Below are 17,328 nucleotides of genomic sequence, written 5' to 3'. Positions count from 1 at the left end.
CTCCTCCGCCGCTAAACGGGCGCTGTAGCACCGCTGACAGCCGCTAGAGTCCTCACCAAGATCGCCGGTGCCGGCCACGCTGCTTGCCCCTCCATCACTAAAAGTCCAGAACTCGAGTTGGTGGGGTCGCATGCGTTCGAGTCACAACTCCAAGATTCTCGGCTCTTATATCTGGCCATTGCGTAATTGCAGACTCGTCCTCCACATATGCAGATACTCGGACACGGACGCTTTGAGATTCTCAGCCTGAGGCACAGCGTTCTCCTCCCATAGATAACCCTCTAAACTTTTCTTCTTCGTCTCTTTTCTTCACATCCTTGCGATGGCACATGTGGTAAGCTAGCCAGTCAACTTTTTTTCTTCTCCCCATATAAGAGCTGTCAAAGTCCTTCCTTTTGCCCACATTTCGCTGCTCTGCCATGTGCTAGTATGGCCATCATTCCTTACCATGCCTACAGAGAAGCATCGTCCCGTCACTTGACGCCGTCAAGGACCTCCTGAACAAGCCCACCAAGGACGGCGCAAAGAAGCCGACGCTCGTGCCTGTCTATCGCCAAATCACCTCCGACCTCATCACCCCCTCTGCCGCCTACCTCAAAGTCTCGGCGCATGCCAAATCCACGTCCTCCGCCTCCTCCACATACTCATTTCTGTTCGAATCAGCAGCCACCGAGCAGGTCGGCCGGTACAGCTTCGTCGGCGCCGGCCCGCGCAAGATCCTGACGACCGGTCCTGGCTACGGCGAAGAGAAGGACCCGTTGCCTGCGCTCGAGGCGGAATTGGCGAGCCATGTTGTTGCGCATGTTCCGGGACTGAGATTGCCTCCCCTGACCGGAGGAGCTATCGGCTATGTTGGCTACGACTGCGTGCGATACTTTGAGCCCAAGACTGCGCGGCCGATGAAGGATGTGTTGAAGATCCCCGAGTCTTTGTTCATGTTATACGATACGATTGTCGCCTTTGACAGGTTTTACGGTGTCATCAAGGTTATTAGCTACGTCAAGGTTCCCGTAGATGGACAGACGACCTTGGAAGCAGCATACGACGAGGCGAAGAAGACCATTGACGAGCTGGTCAGCGTTCTCAACAGCCCCGAGATTCCCCTGCCGGAGCAGGGCCCCATCGAGCTGGGCCAAGAGTACAAGTCCAACATTGGCCGCGAAGGCTACGAGGCTCACGTTACAAAGTTAAAGGAGCACATCGTCATTGGCGACATCATCCAAGCCGTGCCCTCGCAGCGTTTCGCTCGTCCTACCAACCTACACCCGTTCAACATCTACAGACACCTGCGAACCGTCAACCCGTCGCCGTATCTGTTCTATATCGACTGCCAAGACTTTGAGATTGTCGGCGCATCACCCGAGCTGCTAGTCAAGTCAGAAGCTGGCCGAATCATCACCCACCCCATCGCCGGAACGGTCAAGAGAGGCCCGACGCCAGAGGAAGATGAGCGCCTGGCCAACGAGCTGCGCTCTTCGCTCAAAGACCGGGCCGAGCACGTCATGCTCGTCGATCTCGCCCGCAACGATGTCAACCGCGTCGGGGACCCATTCACCGTCCGCGTCGACCGCCTCATGGTGGTGGAAAAGTTCAGCCACGTGCAGCACCTCGTCTCCCAAGTCTCCGGTGTCTTGCGCCCAGACCAGACCCGATTCGACGCCTTCCGATCAATCTTCCCGGCCGGCACCGTGTCCGGAGCGCCAAAGGTTCGCGCAATGGAGCTCATCGCCGAGCTGGAGCAGGAGAAGCGCGGCGTATATGCCGGTGCGGTTGGATACTTTGGTTACGGAGGAGTGGACGAGAACGGCGAGGATGTTGAGGGCGCAATGGACACCTGTATCGCTCTGCGGACCATGATGACAAAGGACGGCGTGGCGTATCTCCAAGCTGGTATGTTTGAGCTACATTCATGTTACAAACTGTTCAAGAAAAGCTAATTTTTGTGATTTAGGCGGCGGCATTGTATTCGACTCTGACGAGTATGAGGAGTGGCAAGAAACCATTAACAAGCTAGGTGCCAACATGCAGTGCATCACTTCAGCGGAGGAAATTTACTATGACCAGCAGCAATCTACAAAAAAGGCATAGACTAAAATAAAATCTAAAAAGAAAAAAAAAATGAAAAGAGGAGAAAGAAAAAGGGGAGATTAGGAAAGACAGGGAAAAGAATCTTGAACATAGATCTACCCAAGGAGCATTATGGAATATAGTCTAGCTGATGTAATGGGGACGTGGCAATGTCCTCTTCTACGGCTATTAAATAAAGGCTATTCATCACATGAAACAGATGTTCTTTTTTTATTTAATAGAATGAAAAAGATGTGTATGGCTGATCAAAGCCCAGTAGTATTGATATATCCAAGAAACTAATTAAAAAAAGTTGGTATAATATCCTTAAAAGATGACACCCCCTCATCACCATAATCTCGTGTTTCCCATCTCAAAATTTACAGTTCGTAACAAGTTTCATTTCTCATAAAATGCAACCCGATTTTTGTTTGCTTTGCTTTGCTTGCTTTCCCAATGAAAATGCTACTTCAAAAGAGAAGGATGAAATAGTAAAAAAAAAAAAAAAAACTCCCTTCCCGATGCCTTTGTTTCATCAACCCTATTGCCATGTCTCCTTATTTTCCAACAGGACTTTGGCTATAAATACATGAAAGAATTTTTTTCTTCTTTCTTTCTTTTTTTGTTTTTGTTAAGAACCCCTTTGATGAAATATATTCATCAACATGGGCTAGCCTAGCTCACGCTTACGGATGCGTCCTGCGCCTCAGCTAGCTCTGGAATGGGCGTATCCCGTTTCCGCTTATTGCACTGCGCCCTGGGCTCCGTCGGCGTCTTCATGTCGAGATCATATCCCAGGGAAGGCCCAGAGAAGCCCTGGAAATCTTCCGAAATGACGCTGCTAGCGTCAGACATGTCAATGTCAATGGCCGAATCGGCACTGCTCTCGATGCTTGCCGTCGGTGTGTCAGGCACCATCTGGATATCGGGCACCTCCACCGCGGCCCTGGGCACAGCCTCATCGTCGTGGCCGCTGCTGCTGGGCATCTTGGCCCTGGCCCTTGCAGAGGCAGATGCCTCAGCCCTCGAAGTAGCGATTGCGCCGCCGACGCGTTCGTCATCTTCCTCTTCCTCGTCGGCCACGCCAATTGTCCAGACCCACTGGCGTTTTTTCTCCTTGCGCTTGCGTTTGCGGATGCCTCCGTTGCTGCTGCTGCCGCCGGGCGTTGTCGAGGGCGAAGATGTTGCACTGCCACTCAAAGCCGCAAGCTTGCGTCGCATGTCCTCAAAGGGGCCTGGCGTCTGGCCCCCATTTTCGATTTCGTTGGGCGAGAATGCCTGCTTCAGGTTGATCCCCCTGTCGAGTCCGATGGGCGAAAATGACGGCGAGGCAGGTGAAGCCTCCTCGACGAGAAGATCGATGTGTGACTTTGTGTACTTGTTGGTGATGATGGTCTGGGTTAGAGGGTTGTTGTAGCCCACTCGCTTTGCGGCTCTTTCTTGCAATCTCAAGGACTGCCGCCTCGGTGAAGGGGGGATGGCCGTCCTGGGAGGAAGAGGAGAGTTTCGCAAGATGCTGTGGAGAGTGTGAGGGTGAGTATAAGGTGCCGGAGCACCAGTATTGAACGGGATGATGTGCCGTCTAGAAAGAAGAGGCTCGACGGGAGAGCAAGGAGAGGCCACCGTATATCCCCTGGCTCTAGAAGAGAGGTCCTTGGGTGAGAAAGAAAAGGCTTTGGGTCCGTTGGAGTCAACGGCGCCAGCAGACATGGGAGGTGTTGGCGTCATGGTGCTGGGAAAGGCAATCTCCATCTGCTGCGGCGGCGAGCCTGATGTGTCCGTGGTAGGTGTCGCTGGAAAATCGGCGACATATGGAGTTTTGATGGGAGTCTTGAGCGTCAGCTTGGGGCCTCGAGACACAACTGGTGTCTTCAACGACAGGCACTGTAGCGTGTTGATGGCTGTGAGGGGCTCTGCTTGGACTGGCGTAGATCTCTCAATGGCAGTTGCGTAGACGTTGGACAAGGTGTTGCAAGCGGTGCGGTCGGTAGGGTCGACTTGGAAGCCTCTTGTCGGCCTGCTGGCGACGGAGGGGCTGGAGGTGTTGATCTTGAGCGACAGGCGCGGCCTCTTGGGCGGGCTCTGGTGCAGCGGCTGAGACGCCATGGCGAGGATAGTTGTGATGTTCGATGTCGTGTGTAATGATGCAGTATCAAGACGAGAGGTGGGAGTTATAGATGAGATGTCGAGTTGTCGAGTTGTCGAGAGATGAAAGAGGTGGAGTGGGGTGAGTCAAGTCGACGTTGAAAGAGACGACGTCCTTGGCTTAAAGGAGGCGATATCCAGACACTCTCGTTCAAGCGATCGGCCCAACACGAAATCGATCAGCAGCCCCAGTCGTAATTATCCGAAAGAAGTCTTGGTGGTTGCGCGCTTCGTATTGGTGGATGTTAATATAAGCTTTGTGCTGTGCGGTGCTGCGCGGCGCTGTGGGTTAATTTAATGAACAGCGTTATAAGACGAGAAAGCCAGCCAACAAAGAAGACACAAAACAAGGTTACGAGTACGAGGTTTATCTACCCCCCGTACAAGAATCAGAAATGCCGCAGAACAAAGTCCAACAGCAGGCAAGGCGGGATCCTCGGCGGCTATATACAGGTGACGACGAAACAACCGCGCATGTTTTGCATCATCCACGACGCTCCCATGGCCCAGCTTCTCCGCACTTGTCGCCCAGCTTCCTTTCTTTCCTTTCTCCTTTTTCCCTTTGCGCCACCGCCATTAAGTGGAACCGCCTTTGTTCAGCTCCTCTCCTCTCCTCCCCATGAAGTCCAAGTTTTTTCTCTCTCTCTTTTCCCCTCCGGATAGGCGCGAGGGGCGACCAAAGGCGCGGGAAGCGGAGACGTCGAGAGGGCCACGCCTGGTGGAGGGTCGACGGCGGCCGTGAGTGGCTCGTGTTGCTATTTCGAGCCTGCGGGTAAGCGCTGAGCCCTCGAACCCCCCTGAAGCCAATGGTCCGCGCCTAAGCTTCGGATGCTGTAGCGCAGCGAACCGGCCTCTGGCTGCACGGCCTTTGCTGCTGTCACACGCCGCCGTGCCAATGAGCAAGTCGTTTTGCGAGGCGCTACCGCAGCCGTCGGCAATCGCAGAGCGCCTGTCACAATGTGGCGTCCAGAGAAGCCGTTGCCTTGTCGCTGGTGAAAGATAAGTAGCAGTGGTGACTGGTGTTGCTTCCCACCCTCCACAACCTGCAGATGCGGTCCTTACAGCGAAATCGACTTTTTCGACTTCAGATTTCATCTTCGCCACATCGTGTTTGCCACGAGCCTCTCGCCCCTCCCCGGAACAGGCCGCATCGTATCGTTGCTCAGGCTCAAAGTGACAAGCGGGGACCAGAAAAAAAAACTAAATATAGAATGCAAATTTAAAACTCCACGCAATCATGTCCCTGGCCCTGGAAATGTGATTATTGTGGGGGCGCCGAGGCATACATTGCGGAAAAAGAGCCGGGCCGGTACACCAATTGCAGTTGTTGACCACCTCCGCTTGGTGGGGCGCAGGTCATTCTATTAATGCGCACGGGCACGCAAGTACTTTGTCGGCACCGAATGAAAGAATTCCTGATATTGGGCTTGTTGGATCTCATGACATGTAGACTATTGTTGGCTTGATATAGCAGCTGAACAGAGATTTTACAACGTTCAACGGAATTTAATTTTAATTCTTCAATTTCAGCTTCAATTACTTTGTTGGCGATCAAAGCAGCTCGCAACCAGTTCTCCATCTTTACCGCCCATGCAGAGACGTCTACATCTAACATGTAAGCCATCAGTTATCGTACCCGTAGATTTATTCCAGACCCCGGAGAAAATCCTCCACAAAAATGCTTCGTTGGTAGTAGTAGTATCCTCTTCAAATCTGGGCAGATTGCGCCGGGATGTGACCCTGTCAAAGATTCCAGAAGAAAAAGAACGCACGCGTCTCATTATCATAAGCCACTCACTGACTCGTAGGCCAAAATAAGAATATACTAGACTACGTACTGCTACTACGCGGCACTTGAGCTAGAATCATACCAGGGTCACAAAAACCCGTTTCAAGACATAAATAGCAACATCTCGCTGATGACACTCATCTCTTACGGTATACCATACTACGTGGTAAGAACCCTGGTGTGGAGAGTCGAATAGGAATGTCATGACTCCATATGTGAGCCCATCTTGCATGCTATGCTCGAGAGACTTTGCTCCATATTAAGAAGGCAAGTCAGGTAAGAACCCATCAGGTTAGTTGATGACATTCATGGTGTTTCTAGGCTCAACTAATATGATGTCATTTGAGAGCAGAATAGCCATCCTTTCTTATTTGAGTTCATGGCTCTTCACTCTATATTACTCTTGTACAAATCAGATCTTTAAATATACTAAGCTCCCATAACGTACAGATATTTTAATAACAAAACAAAACCCAATGATTAGATCAAGTAAGCTGCACATACTTTCTGTAACCCAACCTCCCAACCTCCGTCTAAGCACTGCCGCATATAAGATCGCCATCTACAGAAAAGACCAAAAAACCCCCCTAAAATGATACAGACATGCACTTCCTTCGACGATCTACAATATCTCGACCCATAACCAGATACGTGCGAAAGCAGATATTCAGGCACAGATGCTGCATATGCAACATGAAGTAGGCAGGTAGTGCCACTGATCAACATTGTGCACCGGGAGAGAGAGTCAGCACGGCCACATGGCAGATCTGAGCCCCAAACCGCACAATAAGCCCACCTATATTTAGTCTTCCTTTGATGAAAATAATCTTAAATACCTTACCTACCCAGTACCCAGATTACTACTACTATCTCAATCAAGAAGGAAACAAAGAAAATAGCCTTCTGGCACAGACCAAATGATGACACATTCCCAACGTCTACTAATACCAGGCCAAGTATAAAAAAAGCACATCAAAGAGCGCCGTGAGAACCCTGCCTCGCTGTCAGCAGATGCCCCAGAAAGGCTACTTACTGATCAATGCTTGCTTTCCAAGTGCTTCATCTTCGAATTACTGTATGTATGTACATGTTAGGCAAGAAGCCTCACCCATTTCTTTCTCAACCCAAGAGTAGCGCTGGAGCCAAGCAATAGCTACTAGTATTTCTATTTATGGTGAGTGACAGAGGGCGGAGGGCACAAAGCAATTTCATTCTGTGGAGTAATACGGTCCGAGTCTACAAGGAAAAACAAGCCTGGAGAACATTTCTCTTGAACGAGCGGTGGGCGAAGAGCTCGACCCTCTTCACGCTATTTTCTCACCTGCACGCAGGCTAACCCCTTTATTTTCACTTCTTCCAAATCCAACTATCGCTACTACTACTATTACAAGAATAGCTGCCATTCACATGTACATGGCAATAAATAACGAGCTTCTTCAATGATATTTCCCGATCCCCGCGATTTTCGGAGTCCGGCTTCCAGAGCCCCTGGAGAACTCTCCAGCCATAATACCAAGGGGGTCTCAACACGACCTAGCAAAACGTCTCTCTGCCTGAATATAGACCATCTTTGTCGACCGCAGCAACATCCCTCAGGCTCATCAACCTTGGACGGGCTCTGTATGTGTAATCCTCCTAGGCAAGCTCTTCAGCGGCCCTCTTGATCGTTGATATAGCCTCACCGCATCGTACTCGCCTTGCCCCATACTAGTCTTCTTCCCCATCTGGCCAGCTCGTTTCACGCAGCCCTATAAATATTCTTTCATGCCTTGTCGTCACGTCCGGCATCTTAGTCAGATTACTATTCATGGCCCTTTTCCGACCGCAGTAGCTGTCGCTCTGCGTAATCCAGACCTGTTTTTTGTTGTTGGTTTCATTCTCCTGCCTAGGCAGCGATCCCAAAAATAAAACAAAAATAGCCAAAGCATATACCTGCTAGTCTTGTAGTGTAACGTTAAATCTGGCGCAGCAATTCCATCAGATTAGGTGGGATAATCATCTTCTCTCTCTCTCTCTCTCTCTCTCTCTCTCTCTCTCTCTCAACATGGAATGTCGGTACAATGTGCTCTGTTTCGTCCTTTGTAGGCCTTTCCAAGTAGAACGTATTAGTCGAGATTTTGTATACCCCAGCTTTTGCTTCACCCAGCGTGGATTATTCCTTGAGATTCAAGTAGCCGCCCCAAGTCCCCAAGCTTCACAGGCTTGGTTAAGAACATGTCCATTCCGCTACCAAACGCCTCCTGCTGGGCGTCTTCTGTTGTCAAGCCTGAGAGTGCAATAATTGGCACTGGCGTTAATCCCTTCTGGGTTTCGTGAGCTCTAATGTGTCTCGTGGCCTCAAACCCATCCATAATAGGCATAGATATGTCCATTAAGATGCAGGCATATGGTGTGTCAGAACTCGAAAGAAAGAGATCCACTGCTTCCTGGCCGTTCTTTGCGGCGTCAAATCCAATGTTACGCCTCGTTATATAAGTAGACAATACTTTCAAATTGATGAAATTGTCATCAACGAGCAGGATTTTGATCGGTGGTGTCGTAGGCTCACTAGTAGACACTGCAGGTATTTCGACCGTTGCGCTGGGTGGTGCTGACGAATTGGCGCTGTTCGTCCATGCTGGTCTGTCGACTCGAGATACTGTACTAGCTGATCGACTTAGGGAAGGCCTGCTAACATTGTTGGCAGAGAATGAACTTGGCATTCTTTTGGGTCCCTTTGGTCGCTTGGCTACCATTGGTGCTGAAGTGGCCGCTGCTGGTGAATTGGAATTGGCCATCCATCGCATGTACGCCGAATGTAGTGTTCTGGCAAGTTTACGCGGTCCAGTCCTATTGATTGCAATATATTAGCAAGAGAAAGTTTTGTAACGTTTGGAGAGAGAAAAAAAATTGACAAACTCACGGTTGTGATATAAATTCAAAGACAGCAGCAGAGGCAGCCTTCTTAAACGCATGTGACTGGCGATAGGCCACCAATGCATTCGAGCACACGACGACATTAGGCGTCTTGGAAAACGTTTGTAAGTCTTCCTGTACTGGCTTCAAGTCCATGTAAGACCACATCACAAGATCCGGTGTCACAGTTGTATCGGGCGTATTGGGAATTATATCCATGTGCAGCCACTCGCAACAGATGTCGACCACGGCCTTTCGCCATTCGGAATTCGTCATCAGAAGCCTCACTCGCAGCCCTTTGAGGTCTTCGACTTGTTCTTTGAAAACTTTATCTTCCTCGGATATTATAGGAGCCGTGCCTAAAGACAGTGGCAATTGCTGCAGCGGGAGTGTGACAGAGGCTATTGTTCCAACGCCAACTTCACTTTGAATCGAGATGTCACCTTGTAGATTAGTGGTAATCTGCTTGACAAGGCTGAGCCCTAGCCCAGCGCCTGGCGACAAGGGGTCTTCCTGAGAAAAGGGGCGAAAGATCCCGTGTTTGAGAAAGTCGGCCGTGATACCTTTACCGGTATCTTGTACTGTAAACCGAACAACACGTTCCTTCTTCCGGCTTCTGGTACGGATCAATTCCTGCGTAAGTGATACCGTGATCGTGCCGCGTCTGGTGTGCTTCAGTGCGTTACCAAAGATATTCATGACTATTCGACGGAAAGCTCCAACATTGACGATGTAACCCCAGTTGCATCTTACATCCATTGAGAGTATTATCAAGACATCGTCGAAAGACCATTTCAGTTCCCCATTGTTGGTCATCCAAGGTTCAAGTTGGTCTATGGCTTGCAATGAATCCGACTGGTGGTTAGCATTCACGTCGCTGTTGATTGATCCGTTCTGTCGGTCCGACAGCTGCTTCACAGACAAGTGTAAGAAGTTGAACCCGGCAAAGACACTTTCAACTACTTCTTCCACGATATGATCAAGTCGAGAGTCTCTCAGTAAAGACTTCTTGCCAAATTGCCCCAAGTCGAGACCGTTCGAAGATAAACTAGGAGCCCTATCGTCTCGGCCAGAGAAATGGCTGATCCTAGAATATTCAAGGAGGTGGTCTACGGTGTCAAGAAGTGTACGGGAGCAAGTCTCAATGGTGTGGGCAACATTTCCCTGGAAAATGTCGAGCTTAGTGTCAATTAGTAATTCCGAATTGAGCAAGATGCCATGTAGTGGGGAGCGTAGTTCGTGCGAGAGTGAGCCGAGAGCATCGGTTTTTGCTTTGTCGGCTCGCAAGTCCTTGAACCGCAGGATTTCAGACATGGCAAGCATTCCAAAAGCCCTCAGGTAGCTCAACTCCTGTTCGATGGAAAAGCTTCGGGCCAAGTCCTTGGTGTAGATGAACCCGCCCGCATACCATCGATCTTTTCTCGGATCCCAGATGGGAACGAATCCAACACTCCGAGCGCCAGGAAATGCTTTGAGAAGAGCCTCTCCTTCGCGCTGGCTGGCCGAAGATCTCGTCTGTGATTTATCCTGCAGAGATAGTAAACTGATTCTGGAGTCGGAAGTAAGCAGCGACGGGTACTCCGCTGTCGACTCGGGAGATGAAGGAAATGCTTGTTCATCTTCCGATGAGTCTGATTGCAGCTCCCCATCAGCTCCAAAATTAAAAATTTGACCCCTAGGGTACCGTCGAATAAGTTTAGACAAGAAGCTTTCTGTCAGCGTTATGCGAGGTGGGCTTGTAGCGTCTTCGTCAATGCTCGATGCTCTGGACGTAGAATAGCCGAGGAGTCTAGATATCGGCATGGTCCTACTTCGACGTCTCATCTCAAGGTCTTCTTCGCTGCTGCTCGCTGTAGATGTCTGGCATTCTTCGTCATTCGTAATGTTGGTGTGCGTCTGAGACAAGTATGGCTGAATTGGAGCTTCAAAAACAAGACAGCCTTCCACCTCGATTGACTCTCGGATAAGATTGGCAGCCTTTGATATAATAAGCACGGAACTTTCATCCTCTGTCAAAGCAGCCATGGCTTTAGCTTCAGATAGCATGGCCTCTGAGCTATCGACGGAGAATGTACGCTGATCGTGTTCAGAGAAAGCATCGATCGGGTTTGTCGTACCGTTCGGGTCAGGCAATTGAGCCGTCGGTGATAGTTGGGTCGCGAGGTCATCTCCAAAATCGTCTCGCTGCTGTTGCTGCTGCTGCTGCTGCTGCTGTTGCTGCTGTTTCTCATGTTGTTGCTGGGACGACCGCATGAAACTGGGACTGTTTGCAAGTGTCTGCAATCCCCCCTCAGTAGGAGGACCTGTCGTAGACTGTTGCCAGTCAAAGATGGATGATTTGCCTTCAATAAATGACCCCAAGCCTCGGTTCATTCGTATATCTCGCCTATGCAAGACCTTTAGCCTCTGCGCCTCGAGATGGTCCATGATGGCACAGGATATATCTCGTAACCGCTGGGAGTGGCCATCATTCCAAGTGAGATTTGGTGTTTCGTTGATAACACAATATACGCCAATATTGATGCCACGCCGAGTTCGAATCGGGACGGCAGCATAGAATCGAGCCAGTGTGCCTGGTTGGCAAAACGGTTTGGCACAGAATCGAGAGTCGACAACGAGATCGTAGGCCAAGGTCAGGGGGAGCTCCCTTGCCAATTCCCCATGGGCAGCGTCGGGAGGTCTGTCCCCAAGGAGACTATGCTCGCAAACTCCATGACTGCGAGGAATAGCGGTGCCGCATAGCCAGAGGGGGCGTTCGCAGTCGTCACTCTTGATCGATGGACACAGGCGCTGGGTGGGCGTTGCTTCGGCCACGATACACTGGCGGTGGGCGTCGAACAGGGAGATGAGGGACCTATCGGCGCCGGTCTGGAGGGCGCCCAGTTGGGCGAGGCCCGTCAGGATCACGTCGTCGGCTGCCGAGAGCTCGCATGAGGGAATCGGCCGGCCAGTCTCGTTCAGCCTGATGGAGCTGAGTAGAGACGCGGAGTATCTGCCACGGGGCACGGGTTAACAGCTGGTTGGACGACACGAGGCCGGCACGTCCATCGGGCTACACACAGAAGAAAGAGAGAAGAAGAGAAAAGAAGGAGAAGAAAAGAAGCGTCTTACTCAAACGTCTCCCGCTCTCTGGCAGACTCGGACACCAGCCTGACGGGCTTCACCGAGCTTCGGTCCGAAGATGCTGCCATCACCGTTCCACAACCTCCGCAAGGCGCTCGGATCGCTGGTCACAGAAGGAGATTATAAAAGACCATCTGGAGCGCCGATCACCAAGGCCTCGGGGGACTCAATATGCGAAAGTGCATGTGTAGCAGGTGCCTTGGCAAGGTCACCGACGCTATAGGCCTTTGGTGGCAGAATTTGCGCCCCCGAGGGCACCCTGGAGGGCACCCTGTAAGCACTCCATCGTGCTGCAGCAGCCACCGATACCGTTCCGTCATCCAGCTTCGAAAGCTCCATGTGCCGTCCAGAGCTGCCAACAGCTCGCCGCGGGTGGCCGCCCAGCACCTCCAGTAGCAGCGCACTATCGGGGTGGATCGACGCACAGTCACGGAGCGTTCCGTCGCTCATCTTTTTGGAGCTCAAGGTTCAAACAAAGGCCAGCCTAAGCCGAAGCCAAGTTGTTCATACTCGCTCCAGGGCGCTGCAGGGCACGGCGTTGGAGGTACTCTGGACTCCAGGGCCGAGACCGTTTGGGGCGAACCGTTAATATTAGGGGCGAGCCGGCAGAGACTGGCGCTCGTCCCCACTTGCTGTACTTGGCACTGTTCTACGTGCGGAGTCTTTGCTCCCGTTAGTTGGCCTCTAGCAGCAATTGGCTTCATGTCACTACTGTACAGTCTCGGTGCTTCTAGCCCCAAAGCAGTAGGTGTATTTTTCAAAGTAGCTTCTCGATGGTTTTTAAGTTAGTAGTAGGACATCATCTCGATGATATACGGGAGGGGCATTGAAAGCGCCCGTCGCTATGCATCAATAGACGCAGCCATTCATTCACTCTGCTTTAGATTTGTGGCCTCGTGCCTTTGCACATTAAATAAATAACAAATATCAGAGAGAGGAAACGCAACAGGAAACCCGAAATAAACAAGCATAAAAGCAGCGCAGTGCACAGACAGAAAGGCGCTCAGCCTTCTCCAAAGCTCAAAGGACAAGCATCACAGCCATTGCTTATCGCATCCAGCTGCCTTCGGGCATCGTCGCGTAGCCGGCTTCCCAACTGATTCAAATTAAACATAATCTGATTCATGCTCTTTCTATTTACACAAGATTCTTCAGCTATAACGTGGTCTTCGGAGCCTCGAGACTCTCTTTCTCGAGGTAGCATCATGTTGTGCTCTGCAGGGCGCTCGAAGAGGGGTGGGGGAACCATCAGACCTGACCCCTCCAACTGTTCTTGTTCGTTTGCTTCACATTCGCCCTTGTTTTGCATCGCTTGTGTGCAGTCGTGTGATTCTTGAGCCTGGTAGCTGCTCCAGGAGAGTAGTGAATCTAATGTGTCGAGATCCCATTGCGGGTCAAAGTCGGCGCTGAGAGTGGCAAATGGATCTGGCATGTCCGAGAGCTCTGAAGGTGAAGCCATTGGTGCCGTCGTCGGAGTCGTCGTAGCGGATCGGACATCAAAATCGCCATCATCATTGTGGGCGGAATGGCTGTAGTCTGTGGGAGTAATAAACTCGAAGTCGTGGGCCGGCATATGAACTGCTGAAATACCTGTAGATGTCGCATTATCTGCTGAAGCGGTGGTCATATCTTCCTGTTGTTCTGAAGGGGGCGAGAAAAGCCATGGCAGGCGAAAACTGTTGCCCAAATTCCAGGCCGTCTGGGGAAATTCTTGCGCAAATTGACGATTTACTTCTTCGTACAGAGAGAGTCTGGCCAGAGCATCGTGGCTCGGGGTCTTGTTGGGCTGCATGAGCGACACGCGCCGGATATCATATGGTCGTCGGTCAGAGCCGCCATTCTTCTTCAAGGTCATTTTGAGGAGGTTTCAAGATTGCGAACTTGCTCGGGAAAATGGTGATGAAAAAAAAGCCATCCAGGATGCAGCCGTGTTTTGTTTAGTCGAAAACAGTAATCGGGGGAAGGGCTTTCAGCGTTACCAAGTGCCCACCCCAACAAGCCACGCAATCCACTACGTCGAGGGATCGAATTTTTCGAAATCGCATCGATCCTGGATGGCGGGTGACACTGAACGCGCCCGAACGTCATTGCTGCACGTTCTAATGGTCAGCTCCATGGGTGGCTTTGCGTGTCCCAGACAGGTCCGGGGGAAAAGCTCCCATTCAAGGCAAGCGATCGACCGCGGGGGCCAACGGATTCGCGCCAGTTGGATTTCACCACCACGTGTATCCGTGTATGGAGATGCACAAAAAACGGAATACGGTACCTAGGTAGTATTAGTGGCAATCATATGAGCTTGTGCCTTTGATCAGCAGCCTGAGATAAGACCCAGCTTGCAGGTTACAAGATGAGGTGCAGCGTTAAGCGGGGCGTAGAGCAAAAACAAGGATTTCCTACCATTTTCAATCAAGGTACTATTTTCGATTAGGGTACCATTTCTCAGCTGCATACCTAATTGGTAACGTAACAGAGTAGCTATGGAATTTTATGCAGAATGACAGAGAAGGGGTGAAATAAGAAAAAGAGAAACGCCCAGATTCTGATGTGATTTTGCCACGTAGAGCAAACATGGGGCGAGCTTCTAGTTAGACCTACAATCTTCTACTTGTATAGTATAACAAACCTATCATCTGTCGGTCGCAATATTAATCACATTATCCAAATGAGAATTAACTAAACGACAAAATGTATTGTTTTTAATTCATTATCTATTGAATTGGCTGCGCAGCCAACAAAACTCATCATGTATAATGTGTAAATCTACCCTAGATTTGTCGAAATTAATTTCGAAGCACGGTAAGTTAAGCTAAAACATCAGATAGCTGAAAGATGAGATACTGGAGCTAGCTATAAGCTGCTACTCAGATCCGTATAATTCGCCTGAAAGCGATAGAATCATGAAATAAATTCCCAAGCAAGATGCAAAATTACATATTGTTTCTCTCTAGTATCAAAGCCCGTCCACCCGCGAAACATCATCTCACGACTCAACCCCCAATGCCTTCACTCCGACAATCCTATCCTCTTTATCATCCCGCGAGATCACCCAATATTCCGCTCTCGTCAGATCCCTCGCAACCCTATACACCCTAACATCGTTTCCACGAGTAGCCTCGCTCACAGCATCAATGATGTTTGCGTATTGTCCGTCCGAGTCCCAGTCGACAGGGTCCATGATGTCGACTTGAGCGTTTTCGGCGTCCCAGTGTTGGATCAGTTTTGCGAATTCAACTGTAAACAGCGTCGTTTCAATTAGCAACTGCTCTTCTCCTTCTTTTATTCTCTCATCTTGCTCAGAGAGACAGAGTTCATGAAAGAAAGACAAGGGAAATGGCACTCACCTTCATCGGGAAGCCCCCCTTCGCCCTTCCACTTCAGAGACACCCCCTTGAACGGCTCATCCGCCTCGCTCACGTAAAACGCATCCTTCAAAACATCTGCAATGCTCTGAGGCAACGCGCTCCCCTCATCCTGCGTCTTAAACGTCCGCTGTTGTCCCGCGCTCTGCGCCGAGGACGCTGCCGCCGCTTGCCCTTCCTCTGCGTCCTGGTTTGCCTTGTTGAGGAAGGCCATGTAGTCTTCGTCGCTCGCCATGTTGCGCTGCTGCTGCTGCTGCGTATTTGACAATCCTCGACGCTGTGTGCTGGGGATGGAGATTCGCGGGGCGACTTGGGCGTGTTGCTGCTGCGCACTTGTGTTTGAATGGCTGGCCAACTGTTTGCGTTGAGGTACTCGTGTGTCGATATGAAACCCTCTTTTGAATGACAGGTGAAGGACGCCGCCGAGTCTTTTCTGAATGAATGGCATGGGTAGGAGTGGTAGGAAGATGTGTAGGCGATAATGATATTACGCGCAAAGCTCGAGGTCCAGTCAGCTCGAGGTGGGTGACGTCAACGCGGGCGAATCCGTCCACAGAACTGAAACCGCAGCATACCAGATCTTGTCTCTGGACACTATCGAGTTACCTTGGGCTAGTATAACGCTATAAAATTGCTGTAGAAATTTACATCACTGGATTATAGCTGCAAAAAACGGTAACCGAGGCAGTGTTTTTGAACGATAGCACAGACTTGCTGTTAATATTTACTGTTGATGTTTGTTATAAGTGTTGAAGTTTTATTACAACCTAGTACTTGTAAATCATACGGCAATTATCATTAAGCGCATTTATAATTGGTCACACATTTTGTATTGGCGCGGCTACTTTGGCATGCATATATATATGCGTGGGATTTCCATTATCGTGATAGGGAAATCTCGAGTGAAATTTTTCCAGATTTCTAGCTGAAAAACTTTTTTCTTTTCATGCTCATCCCATTATGGAGCCCAAACCCAGCCCCAGAAAAGCCCAAGGCAAAACCAAATCCGACACCAAATGCAATGATGACCTGACGAATAAACTCAAAAAGGAAACAAATCGATACCTCGCACTTATGCGGAGGCGAGATCCTTCTTGAGAGTACCCTGGAACTGCTTCTTCTCCGCAGGGGTCTGGAAAGCACCGTGACCGAACTCGGAGGAGGTGTCGATCCACTTGAGGCTGATCTTCTCCAGAGCCTTTCTTGAGGTGTGAGTCCACATGGACTTACGGAGGGTCACAACACGCTTCTTGGTACCAGGGATAGAGCCCTTGACCATGACGAAGTCGTTGTTAACCTCACCGTAGCGGACGAAGCCACCGAGACTGTTGAAAAAGATTGGGTTAGCAATTGTAAATGCCAGTCAAAGTGTTTAAACAAAAACTTACGGAGTGATCTTCTTCTTGGTGACATCGGTCTCGGTGGAGGCGCTGTCCTCAGCGTCACCCTTGCCGATTCTGTAAACCTTGTGGTTGACAGAGGTACGGTGGTGGTAACCCTCCTGACCAGCACGGGCAACAGTCCACTGGACGTGGGAAGGATGCCAGGCACCGATACAGGCAACCTTTCGGAGACCCTTGTGAGTCTTACGGGGGAGCTTCTTGGTTCCCCAGCGGGAGGTAACACCGCTGAAGCCGTGACCCTTGGTGACAGCGATAACGTCAATGACCTCATCCTGCTCGAAGATGGAGTCGATGGAAACGGGCTTCTCGAAGAGGTCCTTGCCGAAGTCGACCTTCTCGGCGACAGAGCCACCGTTGATCTGGATCTCCATAAGGTGGGCCTTCTTCTGCTTGAGGGGAGTCTTGCGGATCTGGGTGTGGGCAAGGACACGGACGACAGTGCAGTACTTCTTGATGCGCTCGAGCTCGCGGGTGATGGTAGAGCCGCTGTTGTCGGAGTGCTTCTTGGCGTACTTGGTGAAAGCCTTCTTCTTGCTCTTGTACCAGT

The 17,328-nt window shown here is 50.5% G+C and overlaps 6 protein-coding genes across 7 annotated transcripts; 1 reads left to right on the top strand and 5 right to left on the bottom strand.

The window, feature by feature from the left end:
* The first annotated feature begins 95 nt into the window (after window positions 1-95).
* Window positions 96-2,329, top strand: TrAtP1_000368 (uncharacterized protein). 2 transcript variants are annotated; one of them, XM_014091729.2, is made up of 3 exons: window positions 96-334; window positions 459-1,890; window positions 1,952-2,329. In XM_014091729.2, exons 1-3 carry the CDS (start codon window positions 323-325, stop codon window positions 2,086-2,088), a joined length of 1,581 nt encoding a protein of 526 aa, XP_013947204.1. In that variant the 5' UTR covers window positions 96-322; the 3' UTR covers window positions 2,089-2,329. The 2 variants fall into 2 exon arrangements, with proteins under 2 accessions (XP_013947204.1, XP_065966622.1); XM_066110550.1 differs by having other exon boundaries at window positions 325-1,890.
* Window positions 2,307-5,713, bottom strand: TrAtP1_000367 (uncharacterized protein). Its single transcript, XM_014091730.2, has one exon. It carries the CDS (start codon window positions 4,171-4,173, stop codon window positions 2,743-2,745), a length of 1,431 nt encoding a protein of 476 aa, XP_013947205.2. The 5' UTR covers window positions 4,174-5,713; the 3' UTR covers window positions 2,307-2,742.
* A 2,426-nt stretch (window positions 5,714-8,139) lies between these two features.
* Window positions 8,140-12,087, bottom strand: TrAtP1_000366 (uncharacterized protein; the record flags this gene model as incomplete). The annotated part of the gene is made up of 3 exons (XM_066110549.1): window positions 8,140-8,830; window positions 8,904-11,888; window positions 12,008-12,087. 3 exons carry the CDS (start codon window positions 12,085-12,087, stop codon window positions 8,140-8,142), a joined length of 3,756 nt encoding a protein of 1,251 aa, XP_065966621.1.
* A 52-nt stretch (window positions 12,088-12,139) lies between these two features.
* On the bottom strand, window positions 12,140-12,469 carry TrAtP1_000365 (uncharacterized protein; the record flags this gene model as incomplete). Its single annotated transcript, XM_066110548.1, has 1 exon — window positions 12,140-12,469. One exon carries the CDS (start codon window positions 12,467-12,469, stop codon window positions 12,140-12,142), a length of 330 nt encoding a protein of 109 aa, XP_065966620.1.
* Window positions 12,470-12,912: 443 nt separating this feature from the next.
* On the bottom strand, window positions 12,913-14,512 carry TrAtP1_000364 (uncharacterized protein). The gene is made up of 2 exons (XM_014091734.2): window positions 14,417-14,512; window positions 12,913-14,285 (listed from the first exon to the last, which is right to left on the bottom strand). The coding sequence occupies exon 2, from the start codon at window positions 13,872-13,874 to the stop codon at window positions 13,023-13,025; it is 852 nt and encodes a 283-aa protein (XP_013947209.1). The 5' UTR covers window positions 13,875-14,285; window positions 14,417-14,512; the 3' UTR covers window positions 12,913-13,022.
* A 186-nt stretch (window positions 14,513-14,698) lies between these two features.
* Window positions 14,699-15,852, bottom strand: TrAtP1_000363 (uncharacterized protein). The gene is made up of 2 exons (XM_014091735.2): window positions 15,361-15,852; window positions 14,699-15,250 (listed from the first exon to the last, which is right to left on the bottom strand). The coding sequence occupies exons 1-2, from the start codon at window positions 15,824-15,826 to the stop codon at window positions 15,000-15,002; spliced, it is 717 nt and encodes a 238-aa protein (XP_013947210.2). The 5' UTR covers window positions 15,827-15,852; the 3' UTR covers window positions 14,699-14,999.
* Between the last annotated feature and the right edge of the window lie 1,476 nt (window positions 15,853-17,328).

This window comes from Trichoderma atroviride, chromosome 1 (genome assembly GCF_020647795.1).
Source record: "Trichoderma atroviride chromosome 1, complete sequence".
Classification (NCBI taxonomy): Eukaryota; Fungi; Ascomycota; class Sordariomycetes; order Hypocreales; family Hypocreaceae; genus Trichoderma; species Trichoderma atroviride.
Note: the sequence above shows the minus strand (reverse complement) of the source record. Positions and strands in the feature narration are given on the sequence as shown.